Genomic DNA, 22,119 nt, shown 5'->3' with positions numbered 1-22,119 from the left:
CCCATATGCCCCACTCCCCATAAATAAATGAATGCAATGTTGTTTTTTTTTTTTTAAATTTCAGAAAGAAGGAAAACAAAAGGGGTCACTACTTAACTGTCATTATCTAACAATGTCACCACACCCTCTCCTTAGAAGACTTGATCTTTCAGGGCCTATCAGGGGCCTCCATGTCCACCCATCCATTCATCTACTCATCTACCTCCCTGTCCATCTGTCTGTCTTCCACGTGATGAAATCCACACCCAGTTGCCCGGGCGAAGGGCCCTCTCTTGCTGGCCTTCAAGCCTACCTCTGTCCTCCTCAGACCTCATGTACATCCTGTGGCTGTTCTTTGTGGTGCTGGCCTGGAACTGGAACTGCTGGCTGATTCCCGTGCGCTGGGCCTTCCCGTACCAGCAGCCAGACAACATCCACCTCTGGCTACTTATGGACTACCTGTGCGACTTCATCTACCTCCTGGACATCACTGTGTTCCAGATGCGCCTGCAGTTTGTCAAAGGCGGGGACATCATTGTGAGTCACAGGCCAGTGGAGGAGGGGTGACCAGGGAAGACATTATTGCCAGGGCCTTCGGGGGACTGACCGAATGAGCAAGGAAGTCCTGGGAGCAGCTGTGATCTTTTTTTTTTTTTTTTGCACCCCTTGCATGTGTTCAAATTATATACATTAGATACTATTCCTAAATGAACTGGTTCTCAGACCATCTGATAGAATTAAAGGAGAAGTGGTCCAGAGAATGGCCTCTGGGGCAGGTGCACCTGCTTCAAATTCTAGCTGAACCCCCTGGCTGAGCTTCAGCGCCATGATGCAAGAACTAGATGCATGCAGAGTGCAGGGTTCTAGGAGCTGAGTGTGTCCCCCAGAAGGCACGGTGATGATCTGCTATGTGGAACAGCCTGAGCCAGCCTGTGATAAAACCACAGCCCTAACTGTGATGCTGGTGGTCTGATCCAAGCCAATAACCCTAGCACTCAGGAGGTAGAGCGGAATAGTGCTCCTCTGTGTCAATGTAGGGCTTAAGGGCTCTGGAGAGATGGCTCAGCAGTACATTTATACTTCCTGCAAGTTCAGTTCCCAACACCCACATAAGGTAGCTACAGGGGATCCAACGCCCTCTTCTGGCCTCTGTAGGGACCAGCACACACACACACACAGGCAAATACACATGAAGAAAAAAATAACTCTTTTAGTAAAAATAATCAATCAATACAGGAAAAGAAAGAAAGAGAGAAAGAAAGAAAGAAAAGCAATAGTCTTGTGAGGCTAATTATTAAGCTGTGTGAAGTAGAATTAGTCCATGGTCCAGGTTTTTTAGTACCACGTTAAGGGGATCAGTATAACAGTTGGCAAAAATAAAATTTAACGTTCTAGCAGTTACAATTTTGGACATTGCACCATATGTGTTGGAAGACATAGCAGATGATGCTATGCCAACAGCTGTTTCACAGGCTGCAAATGCTATCATAACAACAGGTAGCATGAATTCAAGTGTAACGTGCATCTAAAATGCTTAAGGAGCCTATGTTAACCCCAGACAGCAAATGCCAAAAATGGAAGGATCGACAAAAGTGAGGAGTCCTCGGCCAGCCTCCTCCCTGGCACCATCAGAGCCAGGCACTGAGAGAATAGGCTCTAGGCCCCTCGCTTTCCTCCAGCTGTGAGATCAGAGTCTGGCTGGTGACCCCAGCAAGGCTCGTTCCCATGGCTAGTCCCCCTTCCCCTCCCCCGAAGCCTGCGGGGCAGCTGCATGCGCCTGTGAGGACACTGTCTCTCTCTGGTCATAGCTTAATCTAACACCATTTCCCATCTCTGTGCCTCCTTCTTCCAGACAGACAAAAAGGAGATGCGTGGCAACTACCTGAAGTCTCGCCGGTTTAAGGTAGACACTGGCGGGGACGGGCCCTTGTCCCTGGGTATTTTTGGCGCCTTCGTCACGTGGTTTCTGTGGCATAAGGAGAGCCTGGTCCCATCTCCTTGTGGGAGTGTCCATTAGGTCACAACTTTTCCAGGACAGTCCAGGCTGGGTGGCCTCACAGAACACCTTCCCGTGTCTGTGCCTACACTTCTGATGCAGCGGCACAGGGCTCCTTATGTTGGTTGGGAACCCCTGTGCTGGCCGGGACTATGAGGCCACACTGGGGTGGGTTGGTGGGAAGCCTTGTGCCCTCCCATCTGACACTGCCCCTAGCATTCTGACCCATGTCTGGCAGACAGAGTTGTGCCCCTTAGCTCCCCCTACCCCTGGGGTTCTGTGTCTCGGTCCCCATGGTGCCCCATTGGGATTTCAGATGGACCTGATCTGCCTGCTGCCCCTGGACTTCCTCTACTTGAAATTTGGTGTGAACCCCCTCCTTCGCCTGCCCCGCTGCCTGAAGGTAAGATCGGCAGGTCCAAAGGACTTTGGCTCCTCCGTGCTTGATATAGGCACTGCCACCGGGGGAGGGAAGGTGTCTCCCCAAGAGGAGGCCCAGGGGAGGGCCTCCTAAGCTTGTCTTACTAAGAAGTTTCCTATAATCGCTGGGCATCTGGGGCCACTTCTTGTCAGTCTCTGATCCACACTCTTTACTGATGTTAGTTTTTCAACTCCGGGACATGAATGCTGTTCTTACCATCTTAGAAATGAGGAAGGGGGCACAGAGGGGCTAAGGAACTTGTCCAGTGTCACATAGATAGGCAGGAGTGAAGTCTGGATCTGGATGTAGGCAATCTGTCTCCAACTCCATCCCTACAGAGCTTCTCAGGGAAGGGGCTTCTGCTTTATAATGGACTCCATTCAAAAGATGGGAAAATTGGCCCTTGGGGTGGCTGGGTGACTTGCCCAAGGGAACAAACATAAAAGTGTGCCAAGGACAGAGCTGAACACACAGCACCCATTTTATCAGTACATCCGTCATTTTTGTTTTGTTTTGTTTTGCTTTGTTTTGTTTTTGCTGGCTGGACCCAGGGTCCTGGAAGGATCTGCTTGATGCAGGGTGGAGATCTGACGAGTTCCAGTGAATGGGATCAGGGTAGGCAGCCACGCAGAGCACTCAGGATCCCCTAAGCAGACTTTTCCAGCCAACCAATTAAACTTACTGTTCCCTTTACATGATACTGGGGCCCTTTTCCAAAGACAGTAAACGGAAAATCACTAACATGGGTAACCAAGGTGACCTGGAAAAAGAGGGCAAAGGAGACTGGTAACAATGGGGTAGGGTGGAAGGCAAGAGCTGTGGGCCATGCCCCCAGCAGGCACAGGGCTGTCCTGATACCTTCTCCTCCCTCCTAGTACATGGCCTTCTTCGAGTTTAATAATCGCCTGGAAGCCATCCTCAGCAAAGCCTACGTTTACAGGTAAGACCTCCCCATGCACACATGTGTATATATTTATGTCAGTGCGCGCGCGCACACACACACACACACACACACACACACACACCACACTCTAGCCTTCCCTTTTCAGCCATTCTCCCCAGGTCCCATTGCCTCCAGAAGCCAGACCTGTTCCTGGTCCAACTTCTTCTCTGAAAGGATATTTGGTTGGTTGGTTGGTTGGTTGGTTGGTTGGTTGGTTGGTTGGTTGGTTCTATATAGAACCAGGAATGTCTTATTAAATGCCCCCTCCCCCACCCATTGTGTCAAGGACACTCACAGGCTGACTCAGTGACGAGCCGGCACCCTAGCTCTAACAGAAGGGACAATTTGTAAGAACACAGTGGATGCAAAAACAGATGTTCAAGGTGGGGACCCAGGCCAACTGGGCCATGCTTGGAGGACAAGGCTCCTTGTTTGTTTCTCTGTGAACAGCAGAATCCTCCCTGCTCCACCCTCAAGCTGTATTTCCCCTTTGGCCCCTCACCTTTCCCAGCATTCATCTGTATGCAGATTTCAGAGGTATACAGGTTTCACTGCCACAGCTAGGTTGATTCCAGCCTTGCATTTTTGACAAGGCTCCAGTCAAGGGCATTTGATTCCAACCTCCCAACCCCCAAGAAAAACCTGAATTGAATCAATGGTGTGTCATACAACTAACTACACCTTAGAAGTAAAGGAATCCAGCAGAGGGGAGAGAGAGGAGAAAATGACAAGGCATCCACTGATTTGGTAGTTGGGACCTGGTATCCACTGACTGGATGGCTGGGACCTGGTGTCCACTGTTTGGGTGGCTAGGTAGGGCTATAAGGCTCCAGCAGAGACAAACCTATAAGGTGGGCTTTGGGGGAGCCGAGATCTAGCTTTCCGAAGCCCCCCCCCCCCGGGGCAAGGGTCGCCTCCATGGCTGTGTCACGCTCTCTCCCTCCACAGGGTCATCAGGACCACTGCCTACCTGCTGTACAGCTTGCACCTCAACTCCTGTCTTTATTACTGGGCATCAGCCTTCCAGGGCATCGGGTCCACTCACTGGGTTTACGATGGCGTGGGGAACAGGTGAGCCAGGCTTCCCCCAGGGCATCACGTGGGTGGGATTTTTGTCCTTGATCGTCACAAAAAGAAGGTTGCTAGAAAGGTGTCACATGGCTATTGTGTTACCAAGACAGCTTTGCTCCCAGAGGCTTGCTCAGGTCCTCTGGAAAAGCAGTCAGTGCTCTTAAACACAGAGCCAGCCCTCCAGCCCCTACTGTTATGAATCAAAATCTAAATATATGACATTTGACCCCTACACACACACAAAGTGGTCACAACCCACACATTGAGAACCTCTGTGCTAGAAAGATCTTTTCCAAGTCCCCTAGTCCTGTAGGGTTGGCAAATACACTACATGGACTTTACTGTGAGGAAATATTCAGGGCAGGGGACCAGGACTTGTGGATAAAGATGTTTCCCATCATGCCATTTGTCATATGGAAAAAAATAGAAACATACCTCTGGACCAATGAAAGAAGATAGCCGGCGGAAGTGGCACAGTTTCAGAGCATCTGCGTGATATTGTGGTTTTTTCCCTCCTCCCTGTGAGAGACCTACTTTTACAGATTTTAACATTTCTAAATTTGAGGTCTATGGATAATCCATGTGGATACTTAACATGATATTTATTTTTGTAAATTTATGTTGACAGTGCAGCTCAGTGGGACAGCCCTTCTCAGCACACACAGCTCTGGGCTCAATCCCCAGCACATAATTCCCCCCCCCCAAAAAAAAGCTGAATTGACTTCTGGTGTGCTATGCAATTACTACATTTTAGAACTGAAGAAATATAACAGTAGAGAGTAGAGTTTTCCTGTTTTGTTTTTTTTTTTTCTTTCCCTCTGAGACAGGGTTTCTCAGTGTAGCCTTGGCTGGCCTGGACTTGCTTTGTAGGCCAGGCTGGTGGCAAACCCACAGAGATCTGACTGTCTCTGCTTCCCCAAGTGCTGGGATTACCAGTGTGTACCTCCGAGCCTGGTGTGTATTCCTGGTTGTTTTTTTTTGTTGTTGTTTTTTTTTTTTTTTTTTTTAATCTTAGAGTCAGTAAAGAATTAAATATGGTGTTATGCATTCACATATACCCAATATGATGGACAGCAAACTGAAAACCTTAGCTGGGTTCCCACTGCCTAAAGCCAGGCTCAGCAATTCACAAAATAGTGTGACTCATCCAAGCAACCTGAAATGCTTTCATAGCTGCCATATAAACACAAAAGGAGGTGAAATTAATTTTAGTAACATGTCTGCTTAATTCCAATGACAAAATTATCACCTCTACATGCAATTGCTGTGTTAAGCATGAGTGACAGGTGGTTGACTTGACTAGACAGTGGCGTGCTTCCTCTTACACCTTTCAAGTCTTGTGCATGATACACACATTCACACAGACTACATCATTGTACATGAATCTCTGACCTCTGGTTTCATTGCTATATATATATATATATATATATATATATATATATATATATATATATATATATTATTATTATTATTATTATTATTTTTTTTTTCCTTCTGGGGGCAGAACCAGGGTCTTCTGTGTGGTTAATTAATCATTTTTAAGACAGTCTCTCTAAGTTGCCCAGGCAGGCCTTGAATTCACTCTGTAGCTCATGTTGGCTTTGAACTTTCTATCCTGACTAGCTTCCTAACTGCTAGAATGCTCCTAAGGATTCTTGTGAGGAACAAAACAAAACGATTAGTGTGAGTGTTCTGCTGGTGCCTGCATGCCTGGCCAGCGCCTGCCCCTGCTGTGAAAGCCAGCATGCCGGGGAAAGAGTTCAGAACCTGGCTCCCGGAAACGCTGACGGACTCAGCCTAGAAACAAAAACTAAATTCTTTAGCTTTTTTAGGTAGTTTTCTGGCTTTCCTTCAATTCTCAGAGCACTCTGTGCCCATAATCTAAGAACCCCCTTCTTGGTGACAGGCCAAGCTGGCAGTGCTGGAAGGAGAGAGGTCTCGGCCGTGCTCTGGGAGCTTCTTCCAAAGACCCAGGGGTCTAGTCCTGCTTGTTGACACACTTTCTTCCCCAGGAGAGTGCTCCGGGGACCCCGCGTACGTAAACAAAACACAGTGACAGAAAATTCTTCAAGAAGTTCAATAGCACAAACAATAGCTATAAATTATTATAACTATAAATAACTCTTTTATAGTTCATAAATAAGTTATAGTATACATTACAAATAGCTATAAATAAACTAAAAATCAGCCACCACCCTCTGTTGTGTACTGGAGCAAGGAGCCTTGGAAAACCAATTTGTGCCTAAGGCAGTCCACTGGGCTCTATCCCAGCCTGCAGCACGGAGCGGGACGGCCGCACACGCACACGCACACGCACACGCGCGCGCGCGCGCACACACACACACACACACACACACACACACACACACACACACACACGACCGCTCCAGGAGGTCCCAATATGTACCGTGTCAAGGGGGGATTACTCCAACTAGAAGCGTTTAGGAGAAAGCCAAAGCTTCGAGGACGCTGCCCAGCTGCATGAACTCTCAGCTCCTGAGCTGTTAGGTTGGCTGGACGGTGGGAAGGCGGTCCCGGGCTGCTCAGTTCCGCCTAAATTGCTTCATGCGCCCCCTGGTGACCAGTACTGGTATGGTAGGGGTTGTCAAGGCAGACTGGTAAGTTGTCCTCAGAAGTCCTGACAACTAACTGGCAACACAGCTTGTCTGAAGCGCTTGTGCAGACACACACACACACACACACACACACACACACACACACACACACACACACCCCGCTACTACTCTGCAGCCTCTGCTCCCTCCCAGCACACACACACACACACACACACACACACACACACACACACCCCGCTACTACTCTGCAGCCTCTGCTCCCTCCCAGCATGAGGCATGAGTGCACTCTGGAAGCTTGTTCCTCTAGGAAGCATCTGGAAGACCTGGGCCAGTCTGCCCTGTTCCCCACTGCAGCTACTGGCAGGCACTGGTGCAGACCTTGATGGCTGACCTAGGGCCTGATCACTCTTCCGGCAACTCACTTCACCCTCACAATTGCCTGTGAAGCATGCTCTCCTGCTGCGCCCAGGAGGCAGACTGGTTACAAAGTGGCCCTGGGGCCTGCGCTTTGGCCAGTACCTGGCATAAGCAGCAGGTGGGGGGGGGGGGGCCGGGAAGTCAGTGAGGTTGCTTGGCCCTGCCGGCCTCCCCTTTGCTGAACTCTGGCAGCGCTCAGCCTGGAGTCGGGGCCGGGGATGGCGTGTTCTCACAGGGCTTTGACCCGGGTAGCACTTGAGAGTACCGCACTGCTGGAGGTGGGGGCGTTCCCTTGCCCCTGTGGCTGTGTGGGGTCCCTGCGCACATCTGAACCAGGATGGTGGGATCAGCTGAGCGGTTCCTGTAATGACCAAAGTCCCCTTTCCACCTCTTCCCAGTTACATTCGATGCTACTACTGGGCTGTGAAAACTCTCATCACCATCGGAGGGCTGCCTGACCCCCAGACACTCTTTGAAATTGTCTTCCAGCTGCTGAACTATTTCACAGGCGTCTTCGCTTTCTCCGTGATGATTGGGCAGGTAGGTCACTGCGCTCACACATCCCCAACCCCACGCTGGAAACTTCTCTGTGTGTTGTGGTTTTGAGGACTCAGGCTGGGCCACGTGAGACCGGAGGATGTCTGTGTCCCAGGACTGTCTGAGGCCTTTCCTTTGGGGAACACAGTAAGCCAAGTGGCTACATGGCTTTTTCAAAGGAGGGGGACCCGGGCTGTTCCCTGTAAGAGAACCCTTTGGAGTCTTTGATGGCGATGTGTAACTTGCGTTCTAGTCAGGGCACGAGGCCCTTGGAAGGGTCCCATTCTGAGAAACAATATGCTGGGCTCCGTGTTCTTCCCTGGGGAGAGTGGCTGTATCCAAGACCCAGCTTATCCCAGCTTATCATTGTGCCCGGGACCTGAGATGGACCAGGGAGGAGGTTGACAGCCTTCCTCCTGCTTCTAGTGCCCACGCTTCATGTGTGGCCATCTACAGTGTCCCTCCCTGACTTGCCCACAAACATAGTCCCTGATCCGTGTACTACTGCACACTCACCCTCTTGGGTCCGCCCCTTCCTTGACCTCCCCTCACTGCTGTCTTGCTCCAGATGAGAGATGTGGTGGGGGCTGCCACAGCGGGGCAGACCTACTACCGAAGCTGCATGGACAGCACGGTGAAGTACATGAACTTCTACAGGATCCCCAGGTCTGTGCAGAACCGCGTCAAGACCTGGTACGAGTACACCTGGCATTCACAAGGCATGCTGGGTAAGACTGGCCAAGCCCCTAGCCGCCCCCCACCACCTCGCCCAACTAACCTCCGTCCACTTCCCTGATTGGCCAGCGCTTCCCTTGAGCTGTGTCCTGAGGGGTCTGTGGTGGTTGCACCCCCAGCATAGATGTTAGAGGAACCTCTTGAGGCCAGCGAGGAGACCGGAAGACCTAAGGGGCTTCTAGACAGCCACTCTCCTCTTGTTCCATCTACCTTGAGATATGAACTTCTATCCAAGGTGGAAGCAGCTTCCACCACGGAAGCAGCCAGCATCGTGGCAGCCCAGGCCTAGGATCCCAGTACTTAGGAGGGCTGCTTTCAGTCTGAGCCAAGGCTAGACCTCCTCTCCAAATGAATAAAGTGGTGGGCAAGCCAGTGAGATGGTGCAGCCAACGGGGGTGCTTGCTGCAAAGCCTGATGACTCAAGCTCAATCCCTCGGACCCAAACCGTAGGAGAGAACTGACCTTCACAGGTTGTCCTCTGACCTCTATATGTGTACCGTGGTGCAGCGCGTGTGTGCCTATGCACACACTGAAAAAAAAAAAATTGAAGTAGGGATAGCAAGCACTACGGCATAGAGATTACTCATGCAAAAGCTGAGGAGGCTTTCTGGAGGAAGCGGCATTAATCCTTAGTTTCGAAGGATGAGTAGGAGTTTGGAAAGGAGGGGAACCATGGTGTTCCTGACAGGGGGAATCTGGAGCAGCGCCCTATGGCAGGGGAGCTGAGCTGGCTGAGCCAGGGTACGGCCCCACAAGATGGTGTGTGGGCGTGGGAGGGGCAGGCCTGGTCTGAACTCTGACCCCTGCCCGGTCTCCTTCCCAGACGAGTCAGAGCTGATGGTGCAGCTTCCAGACAAGATGCGACTGGACCTGGCCATTGACGTAAACTACAACATTGTCAGCAAAGTGGCGCTCTTCCAGGTACCCCGCCCACCGGTGCCCTCCCGCTGGGGGGTTGGGGGCAAAGCCCCTGCCTCCCTCTGACACCCTCTGTCCGGGCAGGGCTGTGACCGCCAGATGATCTTCGACATGCTCAAGCGCCTTCGCTCCGTCGTCTACCTGCCCAACGACTATGTGTGCAAGAAGGTGAGCGTTGGGGGGGAGATGTGCCTGCGGGGCCTGTGAGGGTGTCTGCTCGCCTAGCACAGCCGCCATACCGCGGGGCGGGGGGGGGGGGGGGGGGGGGGAGGGCCCTGGGCTCGGCCAAGTGCTTCCAAAGCCCTGTTCACATAGAGGAGCCGCCTGGAGGAGAGGGGTGGAGGGGCTCCAAGCCCCGAAACCGCCGGGGTCTCGGTCTTCCCATTAGGAGGGTGAGCAAAGCGCCAGGCCAGGTTAACAGCTGCTCCCAGTGACCCATGGGCAGCTTACAGCCCCGACGTGGTTTGGTGAATTCACTTAAGCGGCATTAATTCTTCATGTTTAAAAGCTGGAAGATCTCACAGACAAAATTGAAATGTCTGGAGGAAACAGGACATTGGCTAGCTCCGGGCCCCACTTTTTTACAATAGCAAGAGTGGGCATGAGAGGAGCAGGGGTTGTCTCTAAGGGCACAGACGGGAATGCCCGCCCTGTCGGATGCCACAGGCCCCGGCACTCTGTGCCACCCCACACCAGCAACCTTCATTGTTCTGAGTCACATAGGAAACGTGTATGTTAGAACCTGTCAGGTGGATTCGGCCATTTAAAGAAATTATTATTATTTATTGGTTTTGAGATAGGGTCTCTCTAGACAGCCATGGCAGTCCTAGAACTCACTGTGTAGACCAGACTGGCCTTGAACTCACAGAAATTTGCCTGCCTCTGTTTTTTGAGTGCAGGGATTAAAGATGTATGCCACTATGCTTGGCTGTGTGTGTGTGTGTGTGTGTGTGTGTGTGTGTGTGTTAAGGATTTTATTTTTACTCTTTCTCTGGAAGAGCAGTATGTGGGAAGGCTATACCATGACGAGCATATCGAAGTCAGAGGACAGCCTGAGGGATCTGGTTCTCTCCTTCCATGTAGGTTCTGGGGGTCAAACTCTGCTCACCAAGATGGACAACAAATGTGTTTACCTGCTGAGCCATCCCTCCAGTTCGGCCCACAAATCTGTGTTGGGTCACACCCATAGCTCTCCCTGGCCAGATGCAGCTCTGAGAGCTGCAGGTTGGGCTTGTCTGCTGGGCAGTAAGCTTCGCAACAATAACATTTCAGGAAGTGAATTGCTGAGCCAAGGGAAGAGAAGGAAATTTAGCAGGCTGAGCACTTAAAGCTGCTGCCTTAGGGGCTGGGAGAAGTTTGGGAGCCATAGAGTGCTTTATCGGGCCACTTCCTCTTGGTGCAGCATTGGGTGGCTGGCTTGCCCTCTCTGAGTCTTGTTCTTCTCTTGGATGAAGTGTAGGTACCAGTAGCGCCTCCCTCAGGGGGTGGCACAGTTGCTGTCACCGTTTGCTGTGTAGTGGTGTAGGGTTTATATCGGGTGACTCAGGTTTTGGAGAGCAGTGTAGGCAGCGCCCTCTGCTGTTGATTCCGCCCTGGCTCTCCGAGACCCTGAACAGAGGAGGGAACGCCAGACCGTGTGTGTGTGTGTGTGTGTGTGTGTGTGTGTGTGTGTGTGTGTGTGTGTGTGTGTGTGTGTGTGTGTGTGTGTGTTTGTGTGTGTGTGTGTGTGTGTGTGTGTTCAAAGTGTAACCGGCTTACTGTCACCCCTTTTGATCGTGACTGGCAGGTGGCCTCCAGGGCAAGGTCTGGAAGGCATGGGGATTGGAAGACGTGCGGCAGGTTACTGTTTCTGATTGAGTGACCTATACATTCATCCGCTCCCTTAGCCATTCGTCTAGTCACTCATTCATTTGTTCCTTTCTTGCTCCTTTGGCTTAGCCCGGGATTCAGGCCACTGTGTGAATGCTCACAGACCAACTGAATGACCCATTTCCTCAGGCAGCACAATGCACATCTTCTCTTTGGCTCTCTTCTACCTATACCTATACCCCAAACCGTTTTCTGTCAGAATCCCAGTTGGCCTAGGGACAACTTACTCCAGTAGGCCATCTGGATTGAATTACGTCTGCAAGATCTTATTGCCGTGTTATGGGTTCAGGAATAGCCGCACACTGACTCAGACTGATGGAAGTTTATTGAATGATGAACAAAAACTCACCAGTTAGGGCCATAATCTGGACTCGGGAACCGGACTATGACACCGTTCTGTTTTTAAGGCAGGCTCTTTATGCAACAAAAAGTAACCAGGTAACAACCAGGTAACCAGGTGTAGGAAGCAGGGGGGGTGGGGGGCAGGGAGTAGGGGGCAGTATTACATCATTATGACCAGCTAAACGTAATCGATTTTGCTCCAAGTGTATTGTATTGTATCTAGGTAGCTAGACAAAGCACTTTAAGCTGACTGGCTGGGATTTAGGGTAGGGGAGCTCTTGGAGGCTTTCCAGCTCTCTGAGAGTAAGGAAACTAGCAGGATGTTGTGGTCTTAACTCTAACAGAACATACATTTATCTTTAACTCAGGCAGAACATGCATTTATCATCTATTATTTTGTTCTAAGCAGCAAGTGTTGATCTATTGAATTGTAATCCCAGTCTCAGGCTTGTAGGGCCTGAGAACTTGAACTTAATTTTACCTTATAGTCAAAATGGAGACTTGGAGGCAAAATGGCTTCTGATATGCTAAAGGCAGGTGTTAACAGAGGAGCTGTGGTTATGCCAAGAACTAAAGTATATCTCAACAGAGGGTCTATAGAATTTAAGCATGTTAAGCAGCCAAGTAAATGAATATTAGGAGGACTTGGGCATTAGGGTATCAGCAGGCAGAGTCTGGGTTTGGGGACAGAGATTAACCATAGCCACCATGCACCCTGGAGTCCAGCTGTCTGGATTCAAATCCCAGTCCTGGTTTGACCTTGCATCACAATCTTGGTAGAGCCTGTTATTATCCCTCCTGTCTCTGTAAACACTGGCCAGGATCCTGAGGCACTGGGCATAGATTCTTATTCAGGCGAGGACCACAGGGTAGTACATGTGGAAACTGCCAAATAGCATCATGTACCCAACATTCAGAAGAAAAGATGGCCGCGCATGGTGGCGCTATTGGCCCAGCACTCAGGAGATAGAGGCAGATAGATCTCTGTGAGTTCAAGACCAGCCTGGTCTACAAAGTAAGTCCGGGACAGCCAGGCTGCTGTTACACAGAGAAACCCTGTCTCAAAAAAATGGAGAAAGGGAGAGAAGAAAGAAATGATGGAGGCTGAAAGGAAAGCAACGAAACCTCACCACACGATCTGGTGGTGTAGGGCTGGGGCAGCCTCCGTGGCTATGGAGTGTGGGACTTAACCCTCTTCTCTTCCAGGGGGAGATTGGCCGAGAGATGTATATTATTCAGGCCGGGCAGGTGCAGGTGCTGGGCGGCCCGGATGGGAAGGCTGTACTGGTGACACTCAAAGCCGGGTCCGTGTTTGGAGAGATAAGGTCAGTGTACCCTGGGGATAGGCTGAGAGTTGTAAGCATTACAGCCAGAATGTGTAGGATGGGCACAACCTCAGCGCACCAGGAAGGGAGTGGGAAAATTCGGACTTGAATGAACATAAACAAAACGTAAGCCACTAGGTGGCACACACCTGTAGTCCCAGTTACTGTGGAGGCTGGTAGGGAATCAGCCTGAAACAAACAGTAACATTCTATTTGAAAACCTAAACAATGCCAAGGCAAACCTTTAATCCCAGCACAGAGGAGGCAGATGTCTGAGAGTTCAAGGCCAGCCTGAACTCCAGGACAGCCAGGACTGCCTAGTGAGATCCTGTCTCAAAACAAAACAACAAAAAACAGAAACCAAAGACAATTTCTCTAAAACCACAGCCTCCCAAGGGTCTCATCTGCCTCCCTTTTCTGCTCTAGCTTGCTGGCTGTCGGGGGTGGGAACCGGCGCACGGCCAACGTGGTGGCCCACGGGTTCACGAACCTCTTCATTCTGGACAAGAAGGACTTGAATGAAATTTTGGTGCATTATCCCGAATCTCAGAAGTTGCTCCGGAAGAAGGCCAGGTACGGAATCCCTTCTACTCTTCTTTTCAGGTTTTGAGCAATGCCTGGGAGAAGCAGGCACTCTCTTATCGCTGTAATAACATTGTGAACATCGGGGCATTTGTCTTCTCTAATCCGTGTTCAGGTTGTGCTGAGTGTCTGGTAAGCCTTCTTTTCCTTCCCGGATCAAGTCAAAGGCCCTGCCCTGTATTAAGGTGCCCAGTGTCTTGTCTCCTCTGACCTGGGACAGTTCCTTATGATGGTTATCGCTAATGGCTTTGACCTCTTTGCAGCCAACAGCAGCTAAGTTTTAGCATGCTCCTTGGATTAGGTATGTCTGGTGGTTTTTGATGATGGCACCTGAGGTGAATGAGTCCCTCAAAGCAGCATATGGGGACACAAGGTGTGGGTTCTACCCAGGTAAGGAGTTCACCGCAATCCACAGCTTCGATATTACACATATACTGTTTCTTTGTACTTGACAAGCAATTGGGGGGAATCCCTTTGGAACCACACAGGCGTTCCTGTTCCTACCCCACTCACGCCTGCTGTTCGGTGGATACCAGTCTGCCCTCCGCTCCTTGCTCCTCAGTGGTCTGTCTGAGCCGGCACTGCCTAACCTCTTCCTGCCTTCCACTCCCGTGGTTCACACTATAAGGAAGAACGTTTATTTATTTATTTGTTCGTTCTAGGAGCAGGCATTAGTTTACTTTATGAACACCTATTAGTTTTTCTGAGGCTCCAGTTGCCCTGTCCAGTGGGACCTCTTCAAGCTGATGCCCCATTACAATTCAGCATCTCCTTGTGTCTGCAGGGAACAAACAGGCACACCAAGACAGCCTGGCTAACCTGGGCTCCCTCCCCCCCCCCCCCCCCCCAACACAGCTGCCCTCCTGGAAATAGCAAATTCTCCAAGGAACCAGATTTCTTCTAGTGAGAAGTGTTTTGAGGAGTTTTGTGGGGGATGGGCTGGGCCTGGAGCCCAGGACCTTATCCATGCTAGGCACGTGTGCTTTACCACTGAGGTAGCTAGCTCCAGCCCACCATTGGTTTTTGTTTTTTTTTTTTTTTTGTTTTTTGTTTTGTTTTTGTTTTTGTTTTTAGAAACCAAGATCTAAGCCAAGTGTGGTGGCACACGCCTTTAATCCCAGCACTCAGGGAGGCAGAGGCAGGTGGATCTCTGTAAATTCATGGCCAGCCTGGGCTACAAAGTAAATCCAGGAGGACAGCCAAGGCTACACACAGAAACCCTGTCTCAAAAACCAAACCAAAACAAAACAAAAAACAAAACAGCAAACCAAAACATGGTGTCTCATGCTTATAATCCCAGAGGCAGAGGCAGGATTGCTGTAAATTCAAGACCAATCAGGTCTGTGCTGCAAGTTCTATGCCAGCCAGGGCTATGTTGGGAGACCCTTTCCCAAAGTAATGAAGTAAAAATAAAATTGAAACAAGATCTGAACCTCAGGAGAGCTCATTGCTATGGGTCTGCTCTTAGGTCTCTGCACAAGGAAAACCCCATGTGTGTATATCAGTAGGTGTATCTCCACGCAGGTGTGCACATACATGCCAACACTGGTTTTTCTGGAGCTAGTGATGAATTGGAAGGTCTATAAAACAATTTCGGAGCAACCCTAGAGTTTGTCTCCCTTTCTACACTTCTCAGCACTGAGACATTCGGCTGCCTTTATCTATGCGGTAGTTATTCATTTGTTAGGTCCTACGATACAATGTTTCAGAATTTCTGACCCATTTTTAACTCACAGGGATTGTTACAGCATGCCCAAGACTTTCCCAACTCCGGCTCTCCACTGTGAGAAAGCGAGCCTTCCAGGTGGAGTAGACAGTTATTTTTGTCATGGTTGGCTAGAGTAGCTATGGTAAACACCGTGTTTGAAGTTATTTGGGTTAAGGGCTGGAATATGGCTCAGAGACAAAGCCCTTGGCTAGTGTGCCTGGGACTCCCCAGCGTGGGAGCGGATAGACATTTGATTAGTTCTCCTGCAGTGCACTGGCTGATTTGCTGGGCTTGCATTCTATCTTAAGGCTCAACCCACTTGACCGTAATTGATGTTGTTTTTGTGGTAGAGTCTCACTGTGTAGCCCTACCTGGTCTGGAAGTCAGAGACCCACCTGCCTCTCCAGTGCCGGAATTGAGGCCTGTGCCACCATGCCTGGCTAGCGTCGAACATCCTGTCTCAGCTTCCTGCGGGATGTGCTGCTGAGATCGGCAAGAATTGTTGTTTTGAGAATACGAAAGATTAACAGGACTCCCAAAGTACAGAACTGTGTGTTCAGGAGAGTGTCACAGCCTTCCTGAGCTTGTCATTTGCCCTATAAGGGGCTACCTGCATTAGGTTTGTCTGGAGGATATTTTTATTCTGTCTTTCTTTAGTACCCAGGGCCTTGCACATATAAGGCAAATGCTCTACCACTGAACTTAACCTCCAGCCTTTAAGTTTATTGTACTTGGGGCAGGGTCTTGCTCGACTGGCCAGGCTAGCATTCCTGTTGTTTTGTAGTCCAGGTGAGCGCGGCCATCTTCATCTGCCCTGTACCTCAGCTTCCTAAGTAGCAGGGCTCACAGGCCTGTGCCACCCAGTCTGGCCAACCTCATTGGACAATACATTTTCTGTCTTGTGGTTCCTTTTTTTTTTTTTAACAGCGAGGCCACGGCTGCTTTCTTACTTCCTGTTATGTGAATGGCAGCACACTGCAGAGTCAGCTGTAGTCACCGAGTGCCTCCCTCCCTCCAGAGTGAGCACTCGGCCTGCCAGCACCGAGCAATGCCAGTGTACGTGCATGTGGGCTTGTGTCTTGTATTGGGGAATAGGTTGTTTTATTTGTAGAAAAGCCGACTTCCGCTTTCCAGCCCTTCAGATGAGATTTCAAGCCGGATGGCTAAGGAAGCATGCTATGGTATGGAAACCCGCAGGAGGCATGGGAGGCAGGTGACATCCAAATCCCTTCCCTGTGAGGTACTGGCTGGGTGAATTTGCAAAACTTACTTAACTTTTTGCATCTATAAAATAAAAGTAACCATCCCCTACTTTGTCTGATGTGGAGATTAAGTGAGATAGTCTGAACAGGGCGTGGTAGCACACACGCCTTAGTGTTTGATCTCGTAGCTCAGGCTATCTTCTAACTTACTCCTTAAGTAGCAGAGACCTGCCTTGAACGCCTGCTCCTCCTGTGTCTCCCTCCTGAGTGCTTGAAAGTACCTCCTCATCCAACCCAGGCTCTGTATTTGCAGACCTCCTCTTGCTAATATTTCTTCGAGATCAGTGCTCCTGCGGTTAAAGGAGGACACTGAGGCAGATTGTCCTTTGAGTAAAACTTATTAGAAGGGTTATTAGCACCATGGACAGAGAGGCAGACAGCAGCATGGCAGGAGCTCTAGGGAGATTTCAAGCCAAAGGCTGAACTTACCTGAGTCTTTGGGGAAGTGGGAATGGCTCCTCTCATTCTCCTGGAATCCAGGCACCTGGGTAATCATTAAGAGGGGTTAAAGATTCACAAACAGGCTCTTGGTAAAGGGTTTGCTGTTTCTATTCCAAAAGAAAGGGGCTGCGGCAGGTGGGCGTGGTCTGAGCAGCAGCCCAGGTTCTAGCTGCAGACTCCTGTGATCACCCACAGACTTGCACAGGGCGGCCATAGACTGTGTCCTAGTGTGTGCTGTAGCTGGCGGCAAGCGGGGTGGCACCCTGTGTCTGATACGATCAATGCAAAGGCGGAAAAATTTGATTTTGTTTTGTTTTGGCTCTTGGCTTCAAAAGTTTCAGCCCATAGTTGCCAGACCTGGCTGCTTTGAACTGGCCTTCAGTGAGGACCTTGTTGTGGTGAGGAAAAGAGAGACAGACAGACAGACAGAGAGGAGGGGCAGACAGAGAGACTGGAACCGCAGATCTTCTTCAAAGTAATACTCCCAAAGACACCTATTTGTCAGTGGGGTTTTTTCCCCCGCCTGTATATTCTGTCTCTATTCTCTCCTCTCCTGCCTCATGCACTTTCCAGAGCAGAGGCCTGGATCATGGAGAATCCTGCTCCTGCGGACACAGTCTGCCTTCACTGACTCGAAGAGAAGCCAAGCCTCCTGCAGCTGCCAGCAGCTGTCCCCCGCATTCCTCTTTGTCATCCCAGCACCACACTGAGCTTTCCTGCTGCCTGTCACCTATGAATTATGGACTCACACGATATAGGTGACAGTGCTCGGGCTGCTGGCGAGCCTGCTGCCAAGGCTTCTGCTGGATGACCATACAGGCTTGCGTCTCCTGGGAAAGCCCAGGGAGAAATGCAAATCTCCGCCGATTAATATCACCAACACACAATCTAAGCCCATTGGCTCTAATTAGATAAGCAGCCGGCAGCAGTCTCATTAAAAAAAAAAAAAAGCAAACAAGTCAAGCTGGCACCCTGATGAATGAATTTGCCAGTTAGCAGTCTCACCCACTAGATTGAAGGCAAAATTCATTTGTTCTTGAGCCAAGCTGTTCATCACGTGTTCATAGCATAAACATTTCCTAGTAAAGGTGAAGGTTCTGGTTGATGGAAAATTCTATCACTTAGTCAAACAGGGTCCTGGGTCACACCCGATACGGCTTGTGGTCCAGGCCACCTGGAGCTCCTCTCCCAGCCCCTACTCTGAGCCTCAGTTTCCCCCATTTTCAGGGGCACAATAATCCCAGCCTTTTCCAGATAAAGCAGAGAGGATGACTTTTATATCAACTTCTTTAGTGAGAACTAACCGGGGTCCCGGAAGAACTAGATAAAAATTTTCAACACCCTAAAGAATTCCCAACAGGCGTTGCCTTTCCAATGTACCATGCTGCCTCCCTCCCAATTACACCACGAGTCTACGAACCTTTGGAGATACCCACAAACCACGTCCAAACTATAGCTGTGTCCTTCAGTATGTCCAGTGTGACCTCAGGCGAGTTCATCGACCTCTCCTCCCTATAGTACGGACAGTAAGCTCCACCTCATCATGGCGGTCCTAATCATTCGTCCATGCATAAGCCCTCAGTGCCATGCTTGCCCCAGCACAACCCCCCTGAAACCAGCAGCCAAAGGCAGCACCAACGCCACCAGCCACCACCTCCACCTAGAGGGTTCTAGGCAGATGCTCATGGAAGTGGGTGTGGCTCTCTTTCAGGCGCATGCTGAGAAACAACAACAAGCCAAAGGAGGAGAAGAGTGTGCTCATCCTGCCCCCGAGGGCAGGCACCCCGAAGCTCTTCAATGCAGCCCTCGCTGCAGCAGGAAAGATGGGCGCCAAGGGGGCCAAGGGCGGCAAGCTGGCCCACCTGAGAGCCAGGCTCAAGGAACTGGCTGCGCTGGAGGCAGCCGCTCGACAGCAGCAGCTGCTGGAACAGGTAATGTGGCTGGGACCTGGCCCTTCTCCCTCAGAAGGTTTGTTTCAAGAAGGCCTGGGACCTCCAAGAGCTGGCCACCCTCTTGGTGGTGGGACTTTCTGTCTCCTTTACAGCAGTGGTCCTTGTTGGGTCAAAAGTGACAGAAGCAGGTTTAAGCCAGATTGAGAACCCTGGATGGCATTTCACACGGGTGAGAAGCCATGACAGGATTCCTATGATTTCTAGGTCAGCTTGCACTACACAGGGAGTTTCAAGGCAGTCTGAGCTACACTACGAGGCCCTTTCTCAAACAACCGCTGAATGAGATATTACGTTGATAGACTAGGAAAACGAGAGCATTTGCTAATTGGCAAGTTCAAATATGGCTGGATCTAAGCTGCCGGACTGGGCTTTCCATCTCTTTTTTCTTAGCTGATGGCTCCACATCCTTTCATGTGGCAACTCAATCAGGAAGTACATCTTCCCCATAGAGTCAAGCCCAAGTCCCCAGGACTCATTATCATCAGTCAGGGCTGGGCCACATGCCAATTCTTGAGCCACTGCCGGTGGAACCCCAACACCTGCCCACTCTTGGACTGGAAGTTGTGAAAGGGTTCTTTGGAGGAAGGTTTCGATGCTGGTGGAAGGAGTGGGTGTAGGCTGGGGATATCCCCTCCCAGATGACAGTGATGTTCTATTTAATACAGCATCTGTGACCATTTAAATGATTTGGAAACCCCATCCACCCACCTCCCAATCCAATAGCTATGCACAAGGACTCTCTCACAGCCTCGAAAGGCTTCAGCTAGGACAGGTTTGTTGCTCCTGCAACGATGAGGCAGTGGCTCCCTTTCAAAGTTCCTTGAACATGGCACAGCATGTGAGCAGCCTTCTCATGATTCTCCCATTACTGTCTGGAGCTCTTGGCTTTAGGTGTTGCGTCTGAACACTCTGCCCGGGGTGGGGGGGTGGTGTCTTGAGAATTTAGGGTGCACAAGGTAGGGCAGGGCAAGTGTAGGAAGACACGCAGAAGCATGGAGGAAGCAGCAGGTCTCCAGAGCTGCTTTGGGTTCTAGAAGCATCCTGACACCGCCCCCTTCCTTTAACACCTATGGCTTGTGCAAACGCCAGGGGTCTCTGCTCCACACAAGCACAGGGGGTGCTCTCCCTTGGGTCTTGGCCTGCTGAGCACGCTGCTGGAATCACCTTCCAGGGCTGGTCCCTCTCCTGCTGCCTTCCTTGCAGAACTAGGGTGAGAGAGCAAGCAGGAGAGGACCCAGGGATTTAAAAAAAAAAAAAAAAAAAAAGAACATAACAAAACAAAAGCTTGCCTTTTCCTTAATTTTTACTGATGGTCAACACTCATGGAGGGAGGACAAGTTAGGGACTGCAGCTGCCCACCAAGCCCCTCGACACAGGGTCACCTCAGCCTAAGTGTTCTGTATCCCACTCCTTTCTTCCTGTAAGAGCTGTAACTTTTAGAACCTTCCAGAAAGGTGTTCGGGCCACAGGTGCTCCCGCCTATCTCAGCTTTATCTATGCTCTCCTAGTTTTTCTCACTCACCCCAAAACCATCCATTACTAACAAGAAGAGTGGGTGTCAGGACGCCTCAGCTCTTCAAGAGGAGAACCCTCATGGTTACTGGCTCCCCAGACAAGTCAGGGATGGATCTGTCCTCGAATGCACAACTTAACAGGCTTCCAGCCCATAATAGTCTAATAATCCCTAAGAGTGGGGCATGGCCACCCACACCGGCAATCTCAGCACCAAAGAGGCTGAGGGAGGAGGATCGTAAGTTTGAGGCCAACTTGTGCTCCACACCAAATTTAGGGTCAGTCTGGGCTACATCCCCAAGACTTTGCCCAAAACATGCCGGCCTCTCTCTACGAGCCACTGTCCTCTGGAAGTCCCAGGAGGTGGGGATGAGGTGGCTTGCAAGATCCCTCTCTGTCCCCGTGGAGCAGCATGCTCTCACATGATGCTCTCCGGGTTTCAGGCCAAGAGGGCTCAGGAAGCCGGGGGAGAGGAGGGCTCCGGAGCCGCAGACCAACCCGCGCCCCAGGAACCTCCAGAGCCCAAGGAGCCCCCAGCCCCAAGCTCTCCCCCGCCAGCCCCGGAGAAGCCTGAGGGAGGCACGGAGGAGGCAGCTGGGCCCTCGGAGCCCTCCGTGAAGATCCGTGTGAGCCCGGGCCCGGATCCCGGGGAGCAGACGCTGTCAGTGGAGATGCTGGCGGAGAAGAAGGAGGAGGCGGAGTGAGGCTCCTTCAGCGCCCCAGGAACCCTATGATCCCATCCCCCGGTGGGCGCCCAGCGGCCTCGCCAAGCTTCCTAGCCCCCGGGCACCTCCCCACAGGCTTGTTGTGGAAACCCTCAAATTTCATCAGATGGTGGTGGTGTACTTGAACTCCTACCATCCCTGGAACACCCTGCCTCCCTCCCACAGCTGCTGTTCTCAAGAAGAAAACTGCCTTGCACTTTTAAGATTTTTAAAGGAGGGAATAGAACAGAGTTCCGACATCAAGGACAGCTCTACCAAAAAAAAAATCAAGGATTGGTGATATGGCAAAGGCCCCACCAGTACCCACCTTTGGTTAAATGATAGGGAAGAGCTGAACTGGGGGCGCGCACTTGCAAACCCAGTGTTGGGTAGGCTGAGTCGGGAGGGTCCTGGGTTCAAAGTCAGCCAGGGCTACTTAGTGAGAGTCTGCCTGAAGACAAACCGATAGCCAAACAGCTTGGGAGTTCCCAAGCGCCGCTCAGCCAGTGGCTCTCAACCTGTGGGCCGTGATCCCTTTGGGGTCTAGCGGGGGGGTGGGGGGTGGGGGAGGTGGTCCGAGAATCCAGTCAGATTATTTTTAACCCCAGCACCCTTATGTGTCATTCTCATGGCTGCACCCCAGATTCTAAAGCCTCGGCCGGTGTTCTAAAACGTGCAGCGGTGTTTCCGGTGTTTCTATAAGGTAAACAAACACGCAGCCCTTGAGCAGAATGTTTCCCTGGCCCCTCCACGGCGAGACCCTGCTTCATGCAGAATCTGCTTTCTGTGAATGCACCTACTCTTTTAGATGCTGGTCCTTAAAAAAAAA

At 50.8% G+C, this 22,119-nt stretch overlaps 1 protein-coding gene across 1 annotated transcript in view; it reads left to right on the top strand.

The window, feature by feature from the left end:
- The window catches only part of Cngb1 (cyclic nucleotide gated channel subunit beta 1), a 60,842-nt gene extending 39,020 nt beyond the window's left edge, over positions 1-21,822 (top strand). Inside the window, exons 21-33 of the mRNA XM_055621605.1 lie at positions 308-516; positions 1,832-1,882; positions 2,292-2,378; positions 3,272-3,336; positions 4,288-4,410; positions 7,802-7,943; positions 8,509-8,668; positions 9,499-9,596; positions 9,678-9,761; positions 13,011-13,129; positions 13,556-13,702; positions 18,834-19,053; positions 21,030-21,822. Of these exons, the coding sequence (XP_055477580.1) occupies positions 308-516; positions 1,832-1,882; positions 2,292-2,378; positions 3,272-3,336; positions 4,288-4,410; positions 7,802-7,943; positions 8,509-8,668; positions 9,499-9,596; positions 9,678-9,761; positions 13,011-13,129; positions 13,556-13,702; positions 18,834-19,053; positions 21,030-21,290 (1,766 nt within the window). The 3' untranslated portion in view covers positions 21,291-21,822. The remainder of the gene's footprint in view (positions 1-307; positions 517-1,831; positions 1,883-2,291; positions 2,379-3,271; positions 3,337-4,287; positions 4,411-7,801; positions 7,944-8,508; positions 8,669-9,498; positions 9,597-9,677; positions 9,762-13,010; positions 13,130-13,555; positions 13,703-18,833; positions 19,054-21,029) is intronic.
- The last annotated feature ends 297 nt before the right edge of the window (positions 21,823-22,119 follow it).

This window comes from Psammomys obesus, unplaced genomic scaffold, assembly GCF_907164565.1.
Source record: "Psammomys obesus unplaced genomic scaffold, mPsaObe1.curated_primary_1811, whole genome shotgun sequence".
Classification (NCBI taxonomy): domain Eukaryota; kingdom Metazoa; phylum Chordata; class Mammalia; order Rodentia; family Muridae; genus Psammomys; species Psammomys obesus.
This window is presented reverse-complemented; position numbering and strand designations above follow the sequence as displayed.